The sequence below is a fragment of the Perca flavescens genome, chromosome 17 (genome assembly GCF_004354835.1).
Source record: "Perca flavescens isolate YP-PL-M2 chromosome 17, PFLA_1.0, whole genome shotgun sequence".
Classification (NCBI taxonomy): domain Eukaryota; kingdom Metazoa; phylum Chordata; class Actinopteri; order Perciformes; family Percidae; genus Perca; species Perca flavescens.
The window spans coordinates 20,129,906-20,155,160 of NC_041347.1; the positions used below are offsets into that span (position 1 = coordinate 20,129,906).

The following is a 25,255-nucleotide window of genomic DNA, read 5'->3' on the forward strand; positions in this document are numbered from 1 at the left end:
CTCCGGATATTGAGAGCCAGACTGTCATGGCGGCCGTTCAGAATACGATCTCATATTGTACTAAGATAGTTCACTGAAACATGTTTCTGAAAACATTTTAAGCGAGAAATAGGCCGTGCAGTTGCTGAATCTGTCTTCATTTCAGCTCAACAAAGGTCAATTTAGAAGATTTTCGTCAGATTTTGAGACTAGTCACCTCATTCCGCTTGCCATTTCCGGGTGAGTCCCGACTGCCCTGCCTCCGACTGAACTCTCGGCTCGGTGGAGATGAACTGCGCCTCGCCTGTAAAGTAGACGAGAGCAGGCGACAGCAGCCGGGGACGGTGACAAAGATCTGCTCTCAAGTCAGACAATTTCTAGCCGTTTCAGCAGCCTTCAGCAGGACTAAGCCAAATTGTTGCTGCTGTTGTTCTGAAAGATATTAAACATTCTGAACTTAGCAGAACCTTTACCTTTGTTTTTTTCTTCATATTTGCAAAGTTAAATGATTTAGCATTTAAATATCCATTATTATAAGCTTCAGTCTCAATTTAAACAAGCGATTAATCGCGATTAATTACAGCAAATTGTGCAATTAATTAGTTAATTTTTTTTTTTTTGAATTAATTGATATATATATATATATATATATATATATATATATATATATATATATATATATATATTCACATCTCTCTAAGGGAATCCTTGTGCTCTTTCACTGCAGCATCTCCCCCCTATTTTCGTGAAGAGAATATAGAGCAGAATGATACTTGCTAGTTTTCCAACACTGTACTGTGGCACAGACGAGTGGAGAGATCACTGCAGTATGTTAAAGGTTACATGTTGGCCTCTGCAAGAGCAACACCACAAAATAATCTGTTCCACAACTATGAAACACAGTGAAAATTGACTATATATTATAAGTAAGACTTTTAAACTGAAAACCAAACATTTTATATTGTAACTCACTTGATATCCAAAGAGTTTTTCTCCCAAAAGCTGCAGAGCCAACAACTGTTGATGGCATCGTAAGTAGAGAAATCCCGGAGCGGCTTTTCTGAAACAATGCCAAGTTTGTGGACACCATAATAATGCCTGGGGTGATTATTATGATATTGGTATTTTTTGGCTTATAACTGTAACACTGCAATGAAATTAAAAACCTCCTTGAGTCTTCAAAGTTGCAAACAGCTCACCAACAGGAAGGCCCAAGGTTTTTCCTCTGTGATGGTCCCTCATTATGAAATGTATTTATTCTATATATTATACCACAACTTGTAGGACATATTGTTTGTATTGTTAAATTTATTTGTGGTTGTCACCTGGTAATTTGCATTCCTCTGTTAATAAGATAATGCAGCATTCACCAATTCATTTCCAGCATGTTGTAATGAGATCGTGGATTAGTTTAATCCTCACATTAGGCTTAACAGACATTAAAATGATTGGTCATTTATATTTAATGGTTTGATCTCCTTTTCAAGGAATACAAATTTGCAAGCAGAATGTGTGCTGTTTAACAACAGAAATGTTGCTGTGGAGATTGAACCGAGCATCTCTTCTTAGTATGTATGGTTGTTAAATCGGGATGTTCAGTGGACTGCTCTTATATTTTACTTTTTAGCCTTTGTAGTTCAACTTGCTTCTAATTCACCCATTCACACACTGTGCTGTTTTATTTGACAGTTTTGACAGTGCTTCCACACTGCCAACATGTTTGCTGCATTTATAAAGCGTGCACGGCTCTCACTCTACGCTAGTTGATTGCATCATCAAAAACGTCACTGTTCGGTAAAATTGATCTTTATCTTCTTCTTTATCTATCTGTCTTTTTACTGATTTGGCTGTACACCAAAAGTGCTTTTTTTGGCTATTTTTGGCCGAATTATTGTGGTTACCAAACATTCGGTGCATCCCTACTTAGACCCTTAGTCTTGTTATTTAACATCTTTATTCTAGATCAAGTTGGCAGGATTCTTTAAAAGGCTAGTATTACAAAGATAACAGAAAAGGCATAATTGGTGTTGGAACATCAAGGTGCTTATTACTATCTACAACACAGCTTTATGCCAAGGCCCTTTTGGCCAGCTTTCTTGATCTCTCAGGTGTTTGGCATAGACCGTCCCCCTTGTTAGTTACAAATGAGGCAAGATGGGATGTAATATCTGTTAAAGACAACAGTGAGATAGTTAGGTTGGAGAATACAGTGTTGCCTCCTGTTTCCTTTCAAAATGGCTTTTTACATGCACACAAGAAACCAGTCTGTTGGGAGAAATCAGGTCAAGGCAGAAAATTGGAGTTTACATGCACTGCAGTAACCTGGTTAGTATAAAATATCCATGTTTGGTCAGTAATGAGATTTCTCCCCCATGGTGCTTTACCATATTTTTGAAAGGTTTGAATACTTAAAGTGCATTGGTGATAGCGTATGTGACACCTCAGCTCAAAGATTTCTGAGTATTTGGAATCACATCGCAGTGGTACGATGTACTCTGTAGTGTGAAAGCACAGATTTTTCTTTCTTCACACAGTATGTGGCTAATGGCTAGGAAATAAGAAAGCTTTGTTTCTCAGTCACATGTTTAGTGCGTGAATGAGTTTGTGAATAAATGCAGTTTTATTTTTTTGCTTGCAGAGCCTTGAGTCTGTCTAACTAAAAGAGGCTGTGGCGGGACTTTAAGCTATTCAATCACTTCAGTTCAAGCACCAAGTGGAGGAAATGGAAAGAGTAAAGTAATAGAAAATAATAAAATACTGCAACATAGTCAGTCATGTGCAGAGGCAAACACCATTCTTTGTTTTATATATTTGGTTATTGCATATTACACTTGAGTTCCTGCAAAATGTGTCACACAGCTATTTTTGACAACATGGGACAACTCAGTAATTCAGGTAGTGTATTTGTCTTATTAGAAATAATGTTGAAATTTTGGATGATAAATGTTTAAAAAATAACCTCTCTGCTTTTTTCACAAATAGAACCCTGGTGCTAGGCCTATATAATAAACATGCCTTGCATGTTAACAGGGAACCTTGCCATCCAATAATAAGTAATTGGTCACACTATTTGAAAGCCCAAAGTATGCATATTTCTCAGTTTTGAAATATATATTTCTTTTGCCTCAGATTTCAGATCAAACCATTTCTTTTTTTATTTCATCAGTTCTGTGCCCTTCTCCGGATACAGCATTGACTGCATGAGTAATTGCATTCCATTCATTGGTTTTATTTGCTGCTTTGTATCCACTGCTGACGCTACTAAATATGATGTCTTATTTCTCGCTAACTTCTTGCAGCAGTACCTCCACTTCAGAATTACTAAAGTTTTCTTTCTTTTGGAGTCGAGGCCTCCATCGTCTTTACAACGTCTTTTCGACAATTCTCTAAGTGTGCACACGGCCCAGTCTCATGTAAATAACATATTATCATCCTACAATGAGTGTAAGATTCACAATGATGAAAAATGCAGTAAAGGTCATTCAACAAATTGGCATCTATTGTGGTGTGTATTTCATCCGTTTACTCATATGACTGCATAGGGGCTGCCTAGATCGTGCTTGCCACACTATAATCTGGCCTTTCAAAACAAACTCCAATCACATTATTATGAATTTGAAGTTGATGTAGGCAGCCATTATTAAAACAAACTGACAAGTTATAACAGACATACCTGTACCTACATGTAGTAGAACATCTTACAGGCTTATTTATCAAGCAAGGAAAGAGACACTGAATTTTTTCATCTTCATACATGGAGACTAAAAATAGTTATTTCAACCAGCCTTACAAAAAGTACAATTTATCACCACAGAGAACTTTAGTCACAAATCTGTGTGGGCAGGCAGCAATAACGACAATGGGCCACGAGCCAAAGACGTTCCTTTTTCTAACCTTTTTGAGCATGTTCATCATTTGCAAATCAGCCTGAATCCTGCAGAGGCGTGAGGTGCCGCTTTGCAAACTGTACAATACAATACAATCCAGGAAGGCCAGTTTTAGTAACATATTTATTAGATGCCAAAATAGTTCACAGAGGTTTTTAATACTCAGGATATTACAACTCTGGAAATTTAGCATAGTAGCAACCCTTTCATCACAACGATCTCTAGGTTAACAGAAATACACTGTTCGCATCCCAAAATCCCAGGAGTATTTCACATGTCACCACCTTCGCTAATGACGTTGCGGAAAAAGTTGAGCCAGGTTTAACTTTTTTTTATACCAGAGCCATATTTTTTGGCACCCCCAATTGACTGGCATTTGGAATCACTGCGATATTGTACCACTGATTTTTAAACATTTGCATTTGCAGTCAGGAAATTATGTCTGTATTTGGGCTATTTTGGACAATCCACAGAGGCAAATTAGCTGCCTGCCAAAGTGATAGGAACAAGTTGATAGTTTCACCAAAGCTAAAATTAACCCAATTTTCGAGAATGCCAGGATGTTATGCCATGCATTGACAATATTATGCTCAGGGCCCCATATAAGCTCAGCATGCACATACATATGATATGCACCTCATCCAATATAAAAATAAATGAAAGAAAACACTTAATGTTTCTCATGAGGAGCGATTGCTGCAACACCTTGGGATCCCTGTTTACTGTATGAAACAGCTGCAGCTTTTTGCCTTTGTCTCTTTGACTCTATTTACTTTGGCAGACATGTATAAACAGGCAGATGTTTCTCATGTAAAATTATATCAAAAGTAATCAGAGGTTGTTAAGCATTTGGAGTAAGGCAGTGATGGCAGTGATATTACATCCCTCATGCACAGCGGGCCCTGTGATAGCTGGTGCACGTTTTTTTAGCAGCACCATTGTATACTTTCAATGATTTCTATTTATTAAGGAATGAGCCTAAATGTACGCTTTTGAATCCACATACTATTCTCTGCTTCAATATCAGGAAACTGGGCCCTGATCTTCTAATGTATCTCATTCCAGAGTCTAGGCACCTGAATTGCAAAGGCTGATCTTGTTTAGTCTTTTAAACATCCTACACAAGAACTGCACAGGATCTCAGCCAGCAAGCGGGCACATATGGAAGCCTCCCTGTGCTTTAAAAGTAATCAATCCATAAGATGTTAAAATCACTTCTAAAATGAATAAGTAAGTGAAGCGATCCCAGGATAGGGGTAATATGATCTAATGTTAGCGCCAGAAATAACCGTTTTACCATTTCCAGAAGAAAAGGAATTACAATAATCCAAATAGGACATTACAAAGACAGTCTCCAGGTTTGTTTTGGGGAGAAATGCTTAATCTTAAAAATGTTCCTGAGTTAAGGGAAGCATGATTAAACATCTGGTTTATTCATACTGAGTTTGTTCGACAAGATTTCTACTGTGCTGAGTAACAAACTTGGATGCAGGGCTGCAGAGGTTTGAAATCAGGTGCTTTGGTTATCTTGGCAAGTTATGAGGATCTCAAAATATTTTGGCAGCAGTAATGGGTGTCCTAAAGACAGCTGTGGCCACAGAACATTTGTACTTGGTCATTGCCCTAGTATGTGTCATCCTCCCCATAAAGGTGGAAATAGATATGAGTTTGAATTAGCTGTGGAAGAGGCCGTGTGAACATATGGAATAAAACTATGAGGGTCCCCACGGTGACGTTGAAATGACCTAGTCACTCAAAGGTTTTACCAGAGAGTTAATAGTTAAACAGTAAAGCGCTGTGTTGGTAATGGCCACCCAGTGCTTGCAAAGTCTTCTAAGCAATATTGCAACTGTACGTGTAATATGTAGAAAAGGGGAAAGGATTGCTCGTACCATAGGTTTATGATTTATTTTTTGCCTTCAGGAAGGCGGTTTTTCAGTACTGTGATAAGCTTTTTGAAAACCAGACAGACTTTTTCAGACATAGGTTTCTCATTCATAAAAGCCAGCAGCTGATCTACAATTTCCTCCAGAACTTTTACCTACAAACATGATCTTTAAGATTGGTACAGAATTGTTAAAGTCACTGGGCGCAAGCTGCAAACTTTTGCAACAGAGATTCAAATGGTGTGTTAAAAAATTTGAGAGAGAGAGAGAGAGAGAGAGAGAGAGAGAACTGTGAGTGAAGAGAGAACCATTATACACCTGTTAAGAAGAGCTTTCGTAATTAATGAGTTATAATTGAAATTGTTGTTAATTTATAACCTACAGCTTTCAGACGAGAGCTATCTGTGCATAATTGTAGCTATTTTCTCACAAAATTGATTTTAGCACCCTTAAACAAAATACCACCTACTGTACATGTGTGCTTATTATCCCAAAAAATCGTATATGGTTTCTTAGAGATGTAATGATGTCAAACATTTGGCTGGGTATCAAATTCAATAAAAAAATTTAAAAAATGCCTCGTTATTCATTACCCAATTTCAATACCTAAGGAGTAAATCTCATCAGCGTCAGTGAGCCAATCGGCATGCAGCATGCTTCTACCAAGATCCAAAACTGTTTATGATTGGCTGTCTAACGCTACACGTTGTAGAGACCTACAGGAAAACCTCTATGTTACACAGAGACAACTCACGTAGTAGGAGCTGAAAAATAAATAAAAAGATTTGTGCCGTAATGTGCAATGTTGTAATTTCTTTTTGTTTTATAAAATTGGTATCGAAAAAAAGTATCATTCAGGAACAGATATTGAAGTCATGGTATTGGTATCAGTACCGGTATCGAAGAGTTTTGAATGATACCCAGCCCTAGTCAAACAATTAATTAATTATTAGTTATTTCCCTGACTGATCCCGGCCTTCTGTAACAACAATTGTCTTGTTGCCGTTGACATTTTTATTTATGCATTAACTACTTGTCTTTACTCTCTCACACCCATTTATTTATTTTGGTTTGCTTCTTTGTTGGAACCCTGAACCTTTAATGAATTAAGATCATGAATTGAGTTTAAAGCATATTTCCAACTGGACTTCGAGCTAATACCAATAAACCTTAATGCAGCTAACTTTATTTTTTCAACTAAACCTGGAGCCCAATCACAAACTGGCCTACACACTTATCTAGTGCCATCATCTGCGGATGCCAACATTATTGATATTTGGGATAAAAGTAAGATCTCTGCGTTGTCTCTGTAGGGTTAGTCCACTGTGAAGCCAAGATCAGAGGCGCCTCTGCCCGGAGTTGACCCTGACTGACTCACAGACTACTAAAGAGAGAGAGATTTTATTTATTTAGAATTGAAGCTTGGTAAAACTCTGGGTAGCACTTTTTTGTGTAGGTCTGACAGACTCTGGCATCCTCTTGACTGATGAGGACAGCAACTTTGCTGTGTGACTGAGATTGAGAGAGGAAGTGCCCAAAACAGTGGGAGAATTGGCTTTCACAGCAAAAAAAAGTGTAGTTCAATTAACTTGAGAAAGAAAGGAGGCTCTCTGTGCCCTCCCTTGTAATGTTATCAGCGGTGTAATTTACGACCCAAGAGTTTCAAAAAGATGTAGCTCACCACTCAAGGTACCAAGGCAGATATATTTATGAAAAGCTGTTTTAAATTAATGAACCAGCAACAGGGGGAGTCTTTTGACTTTTAAATTAAATTCTTAGAAGATCCATTTTTCAGATGGAGTTAAGCCCAAGTGAGACAGATAATTATAGGTCCTTGTGATTACAACATGCAAATGCATCACACCCTGACTGCTGCAAACAGGGAGCATAGTCATTAATAGTAGCATAAAATGCAGGAGTGTATTATAATTACAAGGCAAAAGCTTCCATCACACCTCCATCTGTGCTCCTTCTCCACTATCTGAGAGTCTGTGTGACTGCAAAATGTATGAACCTGCCTTATGAAAAGATGGAATTCAAGATATTATTGGCAGTAATTAAAAAGGCCATTAAAATACCACCACCCTCTTAGATTTTACAGCTGGTAGATTGGTGAGGCATGTTAAGTGCTTTTAGTCTCCACAATATTTCAACATGTATATGTGCTTCAGTTTACGAGCTTGAAACTCACTTTTTGGAGAAAACACGGTGTCTTTGAAGAGTGGCCAGCTCACTTTAGGCATATTGTTGATTACATGTGAATGTAAGTGATGTGTGTGAATGATAAGGGAATGAATTAAGGTAATAAAGAAAAGAAAAACCACTGAGTAATTAACAAGTTATTATAACCCATGTGTTTCCATGCTTGGCAGCTGTGATTCTCGTAATGGCTGTACGTTCTCTTCCTTCCATAAATGCATTCTGTGTTGCCAAATAGTTTATGTCAAAGCACTTGAAAAATGTAGCATATTGACCACCATTTTCTTAGAAATGTGACCAGCCAATTACATATTATCACAGAATTGAAGTGATGCATTTCTTTTCCTACACTGAGGCACACCATGTAAAAGTACTACCAACAAGCATAGACCATGAAATTTAAAGTAGCACTGAGTGTAAACACATCCTGTCTGCAGTATATCAGCATGACGTGGATTATTTTTCTACAGCATGTGTAAATGATTACGTGTTATCCAAATATACTTATGTTTGGATAGAAGGTGTGACTGTGTGTTTGGTAACCAAATTGCTTACTGTGTATAGTTGCCATTGATAGTAATTAAAACATTAAAACACCGGCCTTGCTGGGCTGTATCTGGAAAATTCATAATCCATTAGAGTGACTGCAAAATGTTAATCAACAGCGTAATGTAGCAATGTTTTGTTAGTTTACACATGATTTTTTTTTTGTTGCATGCAACTTTCTAATTACTTTCTCTTTACAGTAGTTTTTTTAATGGGAGACTTTACTTCAAGGTGTCCTTTTACACATGTATAAATTTAAAGTTCTTATTGCCTCTCTGATCTCAGCTAAAATACCTCATCACTGATCCTCCTGGATTTTTCTTTTTTTAGTGAACCACCAGTTATTTCATAAATCCACTAATTTGGCCGCTTAGAAGTCAAACAATCGTCAGATTTAACAGGCTTTGGGAGGGTTGTCCCAGAGGGCTGCTGTGGCAAAGTTTAATCAGTCAATGATTAAAAGCTTTGGAATATAAACCAGAAAGTGACGTTGCCTTCAAGGATGATAATTATCAATTTTAGATTTGCCTTCATTAGATGTGGAACAGTCTACAGAGATCTGAGGCATTATTTGCAAAGTCTCTAAGGGCTGCTGAGTGGTCAACATAGAAGTAAATTCTAAAAATAATGTTAGTTTTTCTCCAGAAAGATAAAAAAAGCTTAAGACACAGAAACAAATACTGAAACTTCTACGGTCTTAGATGTTCTAAAATCTTGATTCAAATAAGCTTCAAGGGGACATTATTCAACAAAACTGTGCTCCTTTGGTTTTAATTTATTTTACGTTCAGCTAATTGAAGTAAAATGACCTTAATCATCCAGTGCATTTGCTTTTCTGTATCTATTTCAACAACAAAACTTTTGAAAAAAACATTTAATGCTTAACTACTTTTCCACCACCAACCTGATTTAATAATGAACTGTAAGAATAAAATGGATATGGGGAAATGCCCTTTAACAAAAGTGGCATTTATTAATTGGAGACTGCTTTGCCTTCACAGGTACAGTTTTGGTGGAAAACATGCAGATAAATGGCCGTGCCCAAGACCCAGGCAGAACCATCTCACTGACATTGCTGGACAACTATGACTACTGGGTGATACTGGAACCATCACGACAGAGGCTCTACCTCAACAGCACCGGGCGTGTTCTGGACAGAGATGTAAGTACAGGACTAAGGACAGTAATCTGTAGCAAGAAATCAGAGAAAAATAAAATCACATTTGTGTCCCAGTGGTTTAAAGTAATTACATTTTCCATCATATATGAATACATGGCTTCTCTTGTGTGAGCTCATTTTGCAGATTAGAGAACAGTATTTCACACAAGCTAATTCTGCCACTGGTCTCTAGTCATGATCAGGTGTTGTATACAAACACGGCATCCATTTAAATGAGAATCATAGGTAAGTCAATCTACCTAGCTGTCCTCACTCAATAGTATTTCTTGTCTTTTTGTTTTCATCTATACCATCTGTATTTGCAAAATATGTTGCACCTGTTTATTTGTATTTGAGAAAACAAATGAAAAATTTAAATTGGCTTTATCGCCAATTTTAAAATCAACAAGACCATAATTCAAAAAATTAACATCATTCTGTACTGCAGAAGACTTAAAACTAGCGATTGAGATCGAACTCATTATGAAAATGTTTACTGAGGTAATAAATCAAGTGAGAAGTGGGTCCCTTTCTCATAGACTTCTACAGAAACCGACCTCCTTTTGCAAATGCACGTGTTGCCCCCTGCTGGAATTCAGATAGAATGCAGGTTTAAGGCACTTCCGCATTTGCAGCGCTTCACTGAACTGGATGCAAAATTACAAAGCCCACTATGGCCACGCCAATACCCACTCTGCGAAGCAGCTCGATTGGTTGGGGTTAGGCATTTGACCTTGAGTGGTTAAGGTTAGGATAGCTGATTGATAATGGGATAGGACCTGAACAAATGGGGTTACATTACCTTGCGTAAGCATGGACGCCTGGCCAATAAATGCTATTGAAGGGCGGGTCTTGGCGTGGCCATAGTGGGATTCGTAATATCGCAAACCAGATGCTTTGGCCAGTAATATCAATGGGGTAAGCGAGCGTGCACAAACCGTAGCTCCTATGGAGCCATTTTGTTGCTAACAAGCCATCACCCGCCATTAGCATTCCATTGACTGCCATTCATTTTGGCGCCACTTTGACAGTGAATAACTTTACATCTGAAGCATTTAAAGACTCTATTTGTCCATTGTTTATTTCTAAAGAAACACAACAATGTATAAAAGACTCCATTACCTTGTATCTCACGTTATGGCTCCGTAGCAGACGTTTTGTAAAAATAGGGTAATGATTGTGTCATAACCACACAACTTACTGTCGCATAGTAGAGGAATTACCGTACAGTACAGGAGAAGCTCGCACGAAGTTTCGACTTACATTAGCTGTTTAAGTTTAATTACTAATGTTAACTAGCATTTTAGTTAGCAATAAATAGCCTGTGCCTATGTTATCTCCTTACATATACCTTCGCTCTACGTCTCTGCAAGATTTGGAATGATTGAGATTTCTCTTGGCATAGCTACCAGAAGACTTTTGCTCAAACAGGTTGCTCACATCACATCTACGTCTTCAAGCTCAGTTGGAGGCTGCACAGTAAAGCTCAGCCATTACGTATTCATTTTATATATAATCACAATAGCCTAATATTACTGGTGAAATAGTATTGAACCTAGACTGCAGCACCATCATTAACATAATTATAATTCATATCTTTTATTTCAAAGGTTTAACATCATTCACCCTCAATACAGTGGAACTCCTTTTTAAAGGCTCTTACTGGTTTGTGTCCAGGGAACACTACAAAAACATTTAAAAGACGTTTCAGAGCGAGTCACACTCTTCTGACGGCTCTACATACAGTGGCTTTACTAATATGCTCCGCATCACCATTGTTATAAAGAAAACTGCCGTTTGCAAAAAAAAACGTAATGCGACACAAAGAATCTGCTGGGATGTAAGAGCATCTCCACGATGGTTGACTCTAGTTATATGAGGACGGATAAGGTTATGTAGCTTACATATCTGATCAACTGTGAAGAAAAACAATACCGCTCAAATAGGTGGTTATATGGAAATGAAAATGGATCTAGTCGGGGCCTCAATATCATCATCATCATGGTTAGCTAACTCCTTGCGAAGTAACCGCCTCCTCATCGACAGGATTGCAGACAAAAGGAAATGGCATGTTTTGAGAAAAAACACAGTTAATAAACCAACCCTGTTTTTTATGCAGATAACAAACCGCACTAAAATGTACCTGATACAGACTGAATGAATGAATGAGGAAATGAAAGAGTGCTGTGTCAGAGGGAGGAGACTGAGAGAAACTCAAGGTTTACTGAAGAAAACCTGATCCCGACCAGGTTAGGTTCACAGACTCAGTTACCATAGTAACTGACTCTGAGGTTAAGGTGCTCTCTTTCTGAAACGGGCTGGAGTTACCCCTCTCTCTCAGGTTATATAACCTCCCATTCTAAAACGGAAAACCCAGTTTCCCTCATTTCAGGGTTAACAAACTCAGAGTTTTTACTAAACCTGCTTTCTGAAACGGGCCTCTGGGATACTCCTTTTGTTTGGCACTGTCACTTTGCTCCTTTTTATAGTTGGTCATCTTTCATGCTTACAAACGGCGAACAAATAAGGAAGATGACAAATCAAACCTGTCATGTGAGATAGCCTAAATTAGCGTTTTGCAAATATGACTGATAATAGCATTCATGTCCAAATGATCAATACAATAAGTCAATTAACCTTGATTCTTACTGGAGTTTGATCTAACAGTACATTAGTTTAATCTCTACCATTACCCCATTGCTTCTTCATTTTAATAATAAATTCATGTTTTTCACTGTTGTTTAGCTTTGAAGAGAAAATATACTAGATGTAATTTAGCAACCAAGTTGGTGGTCATTGGTTTCAGTCTGGCATGATAATTCACCCCTAGTGCTGAATATGGTAAGTGAATGAATAAATGCAGACGCTGTCTGTATGCAATATGTTCAGTTCAGTTCTCCAGGGTATCCAGAAATCCTGCAGTGAATACTGATCAGTTTAAATGGTAGGCCTACAGACACACATATGAGGTGTGGGGTTTGCTGGGTGTTAAGTGTTGTGACTGCTGGGGGAAATAAGCTGTTTTTGAAGTGTGTGCTTAGGTTATATAGAGTATGGGGATGGAGCTACACATGAAGCTACTAATGGGAATATCTCAAATATGGCCAATTAACAGGATAAACAGTTGTGGAGCACATGGGAGTCAAACCTTTGCAAATGAGAGGGGGAGAGGGGAAGGGAGAAGCTAACCAGGCTGTTATTACTATTTCTAAATCCAGATGATGTCTGACAAGTAGTGGTGGCAACGAGACAAGCTGCTGCTGTCCAATATACATTTTAAACAGAACATGGCAGAAGGCTTGCAGCTCTTAATCAGGCTGCACAGTCAAGCTTAAAAAAACTAAAAAAACAACAGCACCCATTTCTTCCCCCAATTCTATACAGGCAGCACAATTAACAAGATATCAATTTTAGTTGATTGTTGCTTTTTGTCATTCCTACTTAAGTACATACTGTCAGGATAAATTCAATGTTTGAATAGTGTTCATGTTCACCAAAAAAAACCTTGCTCCCCTTTTTCTTATTGCTTTGAGCATCATTTGCATGTATTGTTTGTTTGACGTACTGGTTAGGTATCTTGTTTATTGGAAGAATTTGTAACCAATGAATGTCAATGCAGCTCTCATTTTATCATCTCTGCTGAATTACACATTTTGTTCTTTAGAAAAGGGAATTGGAACATATATAACAACTTGCAATGTAATACCTTTTAGTAAATCTTTGTTTTCTCTCTCTCAGCCCCCCAACTCTATCACCACCATTGTGGTTGTGGTCCAGTGCACCAATGAGCTGGTTGGTACTGTCATTTTTCATGAGGTAAGGATAGTTGTGAGGGACAGGAATGACAACAGCCCTCGCTTTCAGCAGCCACGCTACTATGTTGCAGTTAACGAGGTAAGGGTGCGACTCCTGTTGTTGGTTTTGTAGGATTTCTTGCTAAAGACACTGTGTGCAGAATTGTTGATAGTTGATTGAACATGTTTTTGTTTATTTTGTAAAATGAGCCAATCCTGGTGAAAAATGGTGCAGCTCATGTATTGGTTTTGGCCCATTCATCTCAGTGTCAGATCCGCAAAGGAAGGCACAATGGAATGCTTTGCTGTCTGCCACAGAATTTTTTTTAATGGTGCCAGTAGGATCACCTTCTATTTTCTATTTGCACACATAGTTGTTGACTATCAAAATGGTCCAAACGAGTCAAATTGAGTTGTTGACTCAATATTATTGAGGAACGTGACTATGTGACTGCCTTCAGCTAATAATTAATAGTTAGGTTCTAACCAAACATTATTGTTATGTTTCAGTTTTGATATTTGAAATAATGGCAACTTAAATACCTTTCTCTTTTACACCAGTTCTGTACAATGTGGCTGTGAAAACCAAGTGTTAGATATAACTTCCCTGTTAGATATAACACAAAGTTTTTTTTTTTTCAAGTTTGTACATTTGACGCATATTCATGCAAACTTAAAGGAACACGCCGACTTATTGGGTCTTGTGATTTGTATAGTCACAGGGTGTACAAATAACAAGATCACTATGCTTTTACTATCTAGTAATTGTTGACTCTATTACTCCAACTCTGAACAAACTCCAGGCGAACTCTCTGCTCCTCACCACAGTAGCAAATCAGGTGCAAATCACTCCGCCCAAGTAGCAGAAGTAGCAGTGCTTCGCCTTTCTGAGAATATAGTTCCCAGTTTGTATGCGGTTAGAAGACAGCTGTGCCTGTGGCCAGGTTGGATCAGTGGTAGAGCAGGTGCACATATACTGAGAGGTTTTTGCCTTGATGCAGAGGTCCAGGGTTCGAATCTGACCTGTGACAAATTTCTTGCATGTCCTCCCCATCTTTCTCCCCTTTCTCAGCTTTCTGTCCTGTCAAAAATTTAAAAGCGGAAAAGCCCAAAAAATAATAATAAAAAAAAAGAACACGGCTGTGTCTCATATGACCTTGTTATTTGTACATCCTGTGACTGTACAAATCACAACATGTAAATAGGAACATGTTGGCGTTATTTTGTCACTTATTCGGAGCAGTAGGCTAGTTGGAATCGGTTACCTCCAGGATCTGTGCTAGGCTTAGCTAGCGCTGGGGGCGTCAGACAGAGTTACTGTGGGGGTTACTGTGAATAAGCTAAAGTCCCAATAAGTCGGCGTGTTCCTTTAACGGTCAGGAGAGCATCCAGGAAGTTTGTTGCAGCCTGCTCTGCACACATTTATACTGTATATGTCTAATGAGCACCAGACAAGACAAGCTTTTGCCTCTAAAACAAACCTGTACAATCACTTGCAATGATTCAAAACAATTAATCAAACCTTCTGACTTTACAGTTTTGGGATTAGGAAATAATTCCCTGCTGAGTTCTCGACAACCACGGCTTTCGTCTCCATGTACAATTTGTGTACATTACATGTTCGAAATCCCTGTCTTAGTGTGTTATTATAGCCATATACAGTTGCCCCAGTAGTATAGTGAGTCATTCTATATTGCTGTCAACTTCTCCCCTGAACAAGCTCTCCTGCCCACTGCCTGGTCCTGTGGGCTTTGCTGAGGGCTCTGGGGAACAGCAGGGGTTCTCATACTTACTTTTTGTTATTCTGTCAGCAGTGTGCGTAAGCGTTGAGACTGCTGCTGACTGCAACATTTCTTTTTTTCTTTTTGTATACTAATGGGGTAGAGTGGAAACAGTAATAGCTATATGCATAGGCTCTCTGCAGTAAGTACTGTAGATGTGCTCTCATGGGGCTGTTCGAGCTGTTGACTTTTCTTTCTCCTCACGCTTATATTTTTTTTGTAGCTCACACCAGTTGGAACGACCATTTTCACTGGCTTCTCAGGAAATAATGGAGCTACGGACATTGACGATGGGCCCAATGGACATATAGAATACAGCATCCTTTACAACCCCAATGACCAGGTATATGGACAAGTCACACCATGATAAACGCCCTCAACACCATTGTAAATTTCTTCAACAGTCATGACTTATTGCTCACATCAACTGTTCTTTGTGTCTTATCAAATTAACTCTGTTTTGCTTTCAGGCATCTAACAGAACAGTGAGTGTCGCAAACACCCTTTCAGGAAACATTATTCTGGCAGAGAGGCTAAACTATGAGGAGAGAACTCGCTACCTGGTTTTGGTTCAAGCCAATGTAAGTGACTTCTGATTGCAGGTGTTAAGACTAGTAGGGCTATCAACGAAAATTCTAAATAATAAATATATTTGAATTGTAAAAAACAAACACGTGTTTGAATATGAAAATGTATATTTGATTGTGGAAAAAAAATAATAAAAAGCAGCACTACCACGGCTGTCTGCCTTGCATGTTCTTGCATGGGCCTGGGTCGCTGCTGCCTAAACGACTGTAAACATTAATCTCCCATATACTGTAAAATCTGTGTAATGTCCGATTCAGCCCAGCCGGTCATTGTCCGGAGACTTAGCAGTGAGCTAGTGGGCATGTTGATGATGTTTCTATTGTATGGCTGGCGCAAAACCAGAAGAAAATAACTAAGGGTGAAGAAGAAGGTTCAATTAGCTTAAGACGCCAACGAAAATGTTTAACTAGAGAGACGAGGAGATTCAGGAATTTCTGTCAGTAAGGGCTGATGCCGAAATGTTTTGACAAATTCAAGGAAGTCAAGGATGAAACTCAGTTGTTTATGACTAAATTATGAACCGGCTACTTGAGCGCAGTGTAATCCATGTCACGTCCTGTCCTGCCTCCTGCACCACACATCACAGAGAGAGATGGAGAGAGAACAACTGTCTTTAAATTAAGTTTTACGGTCTAGGACATTGTTTTGTTTGTTTATTTTGTAATGTGCAGGTATGTAGATCTTTTAAAATTCTTGTTTATTTTGAAATAAATACCTATACAGGTAGTTATGTCACTTGTTGTATTGGTTTGCTGTCTTATAGACATAATGCACAAAAATATATATTACAATATATTCAAATATGTGTTTTTTTTAGAAGGAATATTCAAACGTTGTTTTTGGCCAATTTTGACAGCCGAGTAAGTTGTAAACTGATTTTGAAAAAAGGTGCTGATTTTATACATTTTGTTTGAGTTTCTTTACCTCAGCATTGACCTTGAGGGTAAACTATCAGTACCACTAAACAGATTTCTCAACATATGCTTTGTATTGAATAACAGCAGCTGCATGTACAAGTTGTTTTGGAATTGGAGCACTAAAGGACATGTTTTTTCTTGGCCTGAGAGAGTAACCGTGTTTCCCCATCTTCCAGATCTTTCAGTTATTTTAGGGTGTAGATCTTTTGAACATGAAGTTTGCTGCTTCACTGGGTTCAAGTGCTTACGCTATGCTATTTATATTTCTGAGTGCAGTTTTAAGGCAAGGTCTGGTGTATATTGTTTTTTTATTTAAAAAATATGGTCATCATTTAGCAAACCATCCTTTTCATTTTCAGTTTTACCAATAAGAGGGATTCTTGTTCCGTTTTAAATTATGAACTAAAAGTAATTAGACATTTCTCAGTTGGCAGTGTAATGACATTACAGAAACAAGCTGTTTAAATCATATTTAACTAATACTAATTCAGAGATTGCTCACAGAGGATTGAACGCTCCAGGGTTTCAATTCTTACTTTTTTATTTTTTTCATTCAAAGTGATTGAAGCTGTCTTGTTTACAGCCTTATTGTTTAAAAGCGGAGAGTCTTAATATACAGAATCTCTCTTTACAGAAAAACCAAGCAACAATTCACATCATTATAATCACTTTCTGATCACTGTTAACTTACCCTTACAAGCAGTGGTCATATATTACACTCTGTACTATAAAATGGAAGTACTGCAGGGCATATAAGCATTCAGCTCATCTCCTATTTGCTCCATTTCCTGCATGAGGGAGCAAAAGTCTCAACCCTTTACCTTGGCATGAAGTCCTCCAAGGAGATTTCATTGTCTCTTGCAAAGGGGCGTCAGAGTAGAGAAAGAAAGAAGAAATGGTATTTACTAGAACTCTGCGCTGTGTTTCAAGAGTTCAATTACACTAACAGCGCAAATCTTTGAAGTGCTGTGCTGCTCACTTCTCAGGTTACCACTCTAGGAAGCAACAGTACCACAAGGGGGAAGCTTTAAGGATAGCTGCTGAAAAGACATGTTTTATGGCTAAGAGTTATTTCCTTAAGATGAAATATTTAGTTGAATTTATAGAGAACATGCTGTATGTAACATCTCTTCCATTCAAATACGACAAGTGGGAGCTTTTTACCTGACTACTAGTTGACAAGCCCTCTGCGAAGAATTTATTCCATGGGAAAACCTAAAGCAAATCAGGCTAACTTAATGATGAACTTTTATAAAGCATTTACAGGTTCATACATTCATTTTGTGTTTCTACTAAAACATGTTTACATGCTTTAATGTTCAAAAAACAATTTATTTTTCTCATACTGCCCATAGCTGCTGCACCTGTATTCACCCTCTGTATGAGACGCTCTGTAGGAGTCTCTTTTTAGCCCCCTTCCGAAAAAGCCCAGTCTGCTCTGATTTGCCTGCGTCTTCTCCAGTCCAGTTTTTTTTTCAGTAGTGGCAGCTAGAGCTACTACAACAGAGTTTTTAGTAGGACTTTGTACCATGAAAAATCACAAATAAAGGCTTCTAAACCAAACACTACACAACCAGACATCGAAATTGGGGGAGACATGACCAACACTGGCCGCAAAGATTACAGTTGCCTGGCGTTAGCATGCAGCTGCTTAGTGTAACAGTTAGCAGTAGGCTAACGTTAGATTGTAATGGAATGAAGCAGCACTTTCTACCGTCAAAAATACCAAACGCAAACAAATACCAAAAACATTGTAGATATCAAAAAGCTCCTACAAAATATTATAAAAATGTGAATTTTTCTATTTTTTCATGATATGAAAGGTTTTCCTTATTGCATTAAGATAACACATTTTTATTTAGCAGTGATCATGATCATTGTGAATCTTTTATTTTTTTAGTGCAGAAATATTTCAATAATGTTTTACTTAAAGCACAAAACAAAATGTATATCAGTACCCTTTCTTGCAGAGAAACAACTGAAGAATAAAAACAGCAGAATTAATGCATGACTGTGAGCTTCCATAACAGCCACCACTATGCTGAAGACCAGCTGCAGAGATCTGTTATGGATTTTAGCTTGAGCAGTTAGTAGCCCCAGTGCACATAGCAACAAATCGTCTGGGAGTTTGAAGGTTGAAATTGAAAAGCATTTGTTCATTTTGCAGGACCGCGCTCCCTACCCCCCCAACAGACTAACGGCTACCACAACTCTGACTGTGGACGTTCTTGACGGAGATGACCTGGGCCCCATGTTCCTGCCTTGCATTTTGGTGAACAACACCCGTGACTGCAACCCCCTCACCTACCATGTTGCTATCCCTGAATTCACCCAACCGGTAAGAACCAGGCAGACAGGCAAACATGCTGCTGTTCCACAAGGTCATTTTAACAGCATTCCTTCTTTTAATAGTAGGTGCATATTTGTGTCTTCATTCACGCAGGTTGTGTTTTCATCTCCTGTCATCCTGTGTGTTCATGTGCAATGTGCCGTGTAATTCAGATTTGTGATACATTTGTGCTGGATACATTTTGTACAGTCTTGCTAAATGTTAAACTATTCCACACCTTTTAAATAGCCTAATTGTCTGCTTACACCTTGTTTTTGCCTTCACACCTGGAGGCCGAGTAAACTTTGCTGCTGTGTCTCAGCATGATTATTCCAGGAGCACTTTCTGGTCTGCTGGACTAGCAATTAGAGTTGAAGGCAGAGTTGACCTGGGATGACAGTCAAACACCTTGGGAATCTATAGGAGCAAGAAAAATAGAGAGGGCGAAAGATAGTGTGGCAGCTGAGATAAAGAGTCTGAGGCGGTGCCCAAAAATGTATTATATGTATCACTATTTAATAAGTAAGTTAGTTAGTTAGTTAGTTAGTTAGTTAGTTAGTTTGTTTGTTTGTTTGTTTGTTTGTTTGTTTGTTTGTTTGTCTATAGAAATATATATCTACTGTTTATGTCTATGCAAAAGATCTGAAGTAAAACTAACTGAGTGGGACTGTGCTGAATTATGTTACTGAACTAGACTAGACTCAAAACAATCTCACCTCAAGGTCTATTTAGTACTGTTCTGGAGGTTTCGATCATATTACATGATCTTCACCAACAGATGAAGTCCGATCAGTGGCCATCAGTTGGAACTGTAGATTCCCTGATTTAGGGCACCATAGGACTTCTTGAACTTGACAGTTTATTCTTCAGCTTGGATACAGCAGTTGATAAAACAATCTCCACTCAAGGTCTACTTACTCACTTGTTCTGAGGGTTTCAACTGCATAACACAAACCTCATCAGCAGTCTAGACTAGACTAGGGTGAACTGTTTTGGACTGTATTGAATTGAATTATATAGGATTGGATTGGAGTAGTCTGGATTGGATTTCATTGGATTTACTGGGCTGGACTGGTTTGGGGTTGGCATTGCGGTGTCCTCAGACCAGGACGATTTTCATCTTGGCTCGGCTCTTTTCTGTGTGGAGTTTACATGTTTTCCGCGTCATCACGTGGGTCCTCCTCCAGTTCCCGCCCACAGTCTAAAGACACTGTACAGGAGGTATGAATTAGAAACTCTAAATTGGCCAACAGTGTGAATGTTCTTGTCTGTGTTTTAGCTCTTGATCAACATAAACGTCTTCTATTTTGTAGACCTGCCAGTATAATTATTTTCTCTCAGTTTCATGCAGTAGATGTTGTTAATGTGAAAGAATTGCTGTAATGTCAGAGCATTTCTGTTTTTCTAATATATGGAATTGCTTTACAAATAAGTGCCATGTTCCTTTTTTGTTTTTGTTAATTGTAGCTTGGCAAACCAATTTATAGTTTCATTAGCAGCACTAACTGAAGGTTAAGAAAATTATAATAAAAATATCTGAGAATTCTACTCTGAAGTAGTATTGGGAAAAACTGCATCAAGTATGGATTAAATGTATACTGGGTTTGACATGTTTAGAACATGAGTTGAATTGAACTCAGACAAAGAGATTAAACCACAGCTATTTACTGTAGATTGGTTGAGAAAATCAAAAGTTGTAGATTGAGGCCTACAGGGAGAGAGGGACTAATAAAAAAAGGCTATACAGTCTACCGGTACATGTATGTGCAAGTACTGTCTGTTCATAGGTTCCTGTGAACCTGTGGTTATGGGGGAGCTGCCATAGTGCGTCACAGTTGTTTGTCCAGACTTTCTATTCATAGTTTACCCATGTAATGTATAATTTATGATAAAAGGTTTGCAGACTGCTAAGTATGCAGGATCTGGAAGCACTGGCTGCACAAACCAAAGGTTTTTCATTAGTGTAAGAAAATGTTGGCCTTTCTCCCTATCTTTCTGCTTTTCCCCCTCGAAATCCTGCTAAAGCTTATGTATACGGTCACATTACTCTAAAATGTCTCCTCTGTACATTTAAAGTTTTTCCGAAATATTGCCTTTGTATTAAGTCTGTTAAATAAAATGTATTATCATTATTTATCTTTCATTTCACTTTCTTTAAACAGTGTGAAATTTCATTTCAGAACAGTTTTTTTTTTAGGAATGGCATACATCAACTTTGAAATGTTCAGTCAGTTTTTGGTTGGTCTCTGATTTTTCTCCATTCTGCAGTGTAACCATAATGCTAACATATCTGTCCACAGGGAGATTTGTCTTCCCATAATTGATGAGTGTATTGTAATTAATCACAATGGCTAGACAGGCATTCTTAAGTTGGACTGTATTTATTTTTTGCCCTGAGGGGATATACAGTAATGTGTGCTCTGGAGTCCCCTGGATAATGACTGCTGGAGGAGGGTATTATAGCTAATCATCATTGTGCAGAGCTAGGGGGATTTGATTTAGCGCACCTCCAGACATTGTAAAAGCAAGAGGGCTGGTTAGGGAGGGGTGTAAGGATTACTCCAGAGCAGAGGGATATAAATATCCCCCTCAGGGAGGGATTTTTCCTGCCAGAGAGCTGTTAGCCATGTTCCTGTCTACGCTAAGGAAGTTTAGCATAGGCCTCTTAGCATACTCAAACTGTATCAGCCATATGGAGGCATTTTGCATGAGGAGAGGTATTCTGAAATGTGATGTGCTAAACATATTCCCACTTAGCCATATGTTGTCACAAAAGTGTAGAGGTAGAGCTGGGTAATTAGTGCTGATGATGTCTAAGTATGCATGAGCAGGAACAGTAGCCTACAGCACCACAAACAGATTATCCCTGATGTGCAACTCTATTAGGCATATTTAGAAGAATGCTGATGACAAATGGATCTAATAGCACTGGCGTATTAATTAAATATCATAATAATTGGCCAGTGTGCTATGGATTACGACTGCTAATACACGGACCCACATCAAACATTTAGTTCTTTAATTGGAAATGAGAAATATTATTTTTTCTTTAACAAGTCCACATATTCAGTATTCCAGAATGCCCAATCGCAGCAGCTCCTCTCATCCCCCGCAAAAGCTGAGAACAGTTTAATGGGCCAGGAAGAGAGTCCTGGGCAGCTTCTCTATAGAGCAGTTTTTATCTAGAGGAGCACAGTGCAAGTGATATACAACATGTCACATAAGATTATACAGCAGCCAAAATATTGATGTATATAGGTTTCCCAAGGCTGATGATATCCTTTCTAAGCTGAATTATCTGTTTCATAAGACACTAAAATGCCTGTATCTGCATAATAATGCACTCAAAGTTATTTTAGGTAATATTTGTGCAACTCTAGGCTACAGATACACAGTCAACAGAAAATAAATAGAGTTGCATCTGATTGTCTTGCTGTGTTGTTAAATGACTAACCCTCCCCTTGTTGCAGAGTAAACTGAACCCACTAAATGTGACCCCTGCAATCCGGGCCGTGGACATGGACAGAAACATACAGCCCCCATCAGACAGACCTAGCATTCTTTACTACATCCTGGTTGGTAGGTTAATCACGTATCTTGATTGAGTTTACACATTCAATGTTCTTTGGCGCGGTGGGCCTGCCATGACTTGACTTCTAAATGTTCATTCTGATGTTACCATTAAGTACACTGAATCCAAATCGGTGAATGTTCTTATTCTTTATTGCAGGTCATCCAGTCACGTATCCAGAGTATTTCACCCTGAACAGAACGACTGCAGAGCTGCGTGTTCTGAAGCCTATCAGCAGGGACTTGTATCAAAGGTTCACCCTCATCATCAAGGTAAACAGTAAAATCCTAAATAAGTGCTAGTTTTATTTTATCAAAAGTTACAGGATGCCACCTATAGATGTCAAGATTTACTGTGGGACTTTTGATTGAAACTTAACCCCACACCAGAGGTGGCTAGTAACAAGTTATAGTACATTTACTCTGTTACACATACTTAAAGCTTTAGTGCGTAACTTTTTGATATTAATAAACATTTGTTACATTCAAGCCATTGCCAAATGAGCTCTCAGTATGGCTATGTTCAGAAGAGTGTGTCGTCTGGTGACTTTCCTGCGCAGCACCTTGAGTGCAGATAATTACCTCTTCTGAAGAGTCCATCATGTTTTTTTAATCCTCCGTGTCCTCCTTGGCTACTAGCAACTGCTTGGCGGAGGGGTGGGGGTGTGTGCGTGATCACGGAAGGCTTGTGGACGAGCCAACAGTTTTGTTGCCATTACTTAGAATTCTTCATGGGGGCAACAGAAACTACGCACTATTTTGAATAAATTGTACTTGTCAGAGTAGTTTGATTGCAGCATACTTTTCACTCTTACTTAAGAAGATTTTTAGAGAAAAATCATTGAAGAGAGACAGAAAGGTAGAGACCAAATTATGCACATGGATAAAAAAAGGACAAACTGCTTTTATTTTATGTGGACATGACTGATCTAATATTTCAACCACAGATGGACTTCCTCAGGTCATGGTGAAGAAGTGAACACACCTGTATTTAATAGGCAATTAATGATGAAACATCACACCATTATCTCCTACTTAGTCTCGCTTTGCCAGACCATCCACATGCTGCGGAGCGGAGGAGGGTCTGGCTAGTCCACATAGCATTCTGGAATGGGAGAAAAACGTGCTCTGGTTTATTGCCATTTCTTTAAACCAATCACAATCGTCATGGGCAGCGCTAAACTCCCCACGGAGCTGCTGTAAAATAGTTGTGCAAGAGAAAACTCAGATTGGACAGATAGTGTAGCTAGCTGTCAAAATTTACTATGCAGATATCTGAGGAGCAGTTAACCATAGTCCTCATAAATCCACCAGAGATTAAAATTCCAACACAAAGAAAGCAGAAGGAAACGGACATCAGTATAAATACATGCATCCGGTGGATTTTCCTGCGGCACCGGAGCAATCCCGGAAGTGGAACGTCAAGGATATAGACTATTTCCTACTTAACCTAAATCATCAGTCATCTGATGTGAGACATTTACGGAAATATAGGAGTTTCAGCAATTTCTCTAATCTTATTTTCTCCATGTGATTGGAGAGACATGGATGTAGGGGGCTCTCACCTGATCTTTGGCTGTCTGTGACTTAGGACACATACTTTTTATGCTTACGCAGAGTGTTCGGTCATGAAAGCTGGTTTAAAGTCATGGAAAAGTCATTCTCATCCATTAGCCAAAATATGTATAAACCTAGCATTTACTGACCCTAGCACTGTGGAGATAGGTCTGGTATTGTGATAGTAACTGAACCAAATGGAGCTTGATCAGGGTTCAGCCTAAGGTAAAACATTGATTATTCTGTTGCCTCTGCAAAGTTTTCTAAAACATTCCAATTCTGTAGCCTGTATTTTTAATGTGATTGTGCCATATCCTGTTTAACTCATATCTCGATAACTTAAGCATGCAACTTTACCTGCTCCACCTAGATAACCTCAGTCCTGAAGGCCATTAACTGTATCTTTAGCTGCTTTGGAGATGGGGGTGAAAACGATGTTATGATTTATGGACTTAGCAGAAGGATAGGCTGCTGCGGTCTCATGAATCCTAATTTAGAGCAGAGTCAGGGATTGCCTCGGTGCTGCTGGTGCAGAGCAGCAGTGCAGATGAACTTTCCATCCACCGATCACTAACCTCTAGACACCTCTGAGCACTGTGTAACCTGCTGTTTACTGGGATAGCTGGGGAGCAAGAAGATGAGAGGAAGAGCTGATTTTCACAAGAGGATGAAGGTGAGGGGAGATTGATCATATGAGAGGCATTTTGCATGTCTTCGGTAGGAGTGTGCATATCTTGGGGAAGGGAGACAGTTCAAAGGGGGAGCAGGGAAACGCCAAGATAGATAGAGAGATGTGTGATGTGATGGTACTGTAGGAGCCTTATCTACCAGAGTCATAGAGATGGGGGAGGATCCGTTGCTCAAGGACTCCAAGGGGCAGGAAAGTGAGAATTAGACTTGGGTATCTTAAGAGTCCTCTGATGCAGCACAGTATGTGGTTTACATAGTTAATGCTATAGGAGATTAAAAAAAAGCCAATGGTGGAATAAGCTGCAGCATCTCAAAAATATTTTAGAAAACACATCTGTTCTTCATCAACAGTTATGATTGATCCTGATAGAGT

At 38.7% G+C, this 25,255-nt stretch overlaps 1 protein-coding gene across 4 annotated transcripts in view; it reads left to right on the plus strand.

Moving 5' to 3' along the window:
- Nucleotides 1-25,255, plus strand: part of pcdh15a (protocadherin-related 15a) — a 177,680-nt gene that overhangs the window by 53,577 nt on the left and 98,848 nt on the right. For all 4 annotated transcript variants that reach the window (XM_028603202.1, XM_028603206.1, XM_028603203.1 and 1 more), the window contains exons 4-10: nucleotides 9,499-9,659; nucleotides 13,395-13,550; nucleotides 15,455-15,574; nucleotides 15,702-15,812; nucleotides 18,904-19,074; nucleotides 22,536-22,644; nucleotides 22,796-22,908. In XM_028603202.1, coding sequence (XP_028459003.1) covers nucleotides 9,499-9,659; nucleotides 13,395-13,550; nucleotides 15,455-15,574; nucleotides 15,702-15,812; nucleotides 18,904-19,074; nucleotides 22,536-22,644; nucleotides 22,796-22,908 — 941 coding nt within the window. The remainder of the gene's footprint in view (nucleotides 1-9,498; nucleotides 9,660-13,394; nucleotides 13,551-15,454; nucleotides 15,575-15,701; nucleotides 15,813-18,903; nucleotides 19,075-22,535; nucleotides 22,645-22,795; nucleotides 22,909-25,255) is intronic.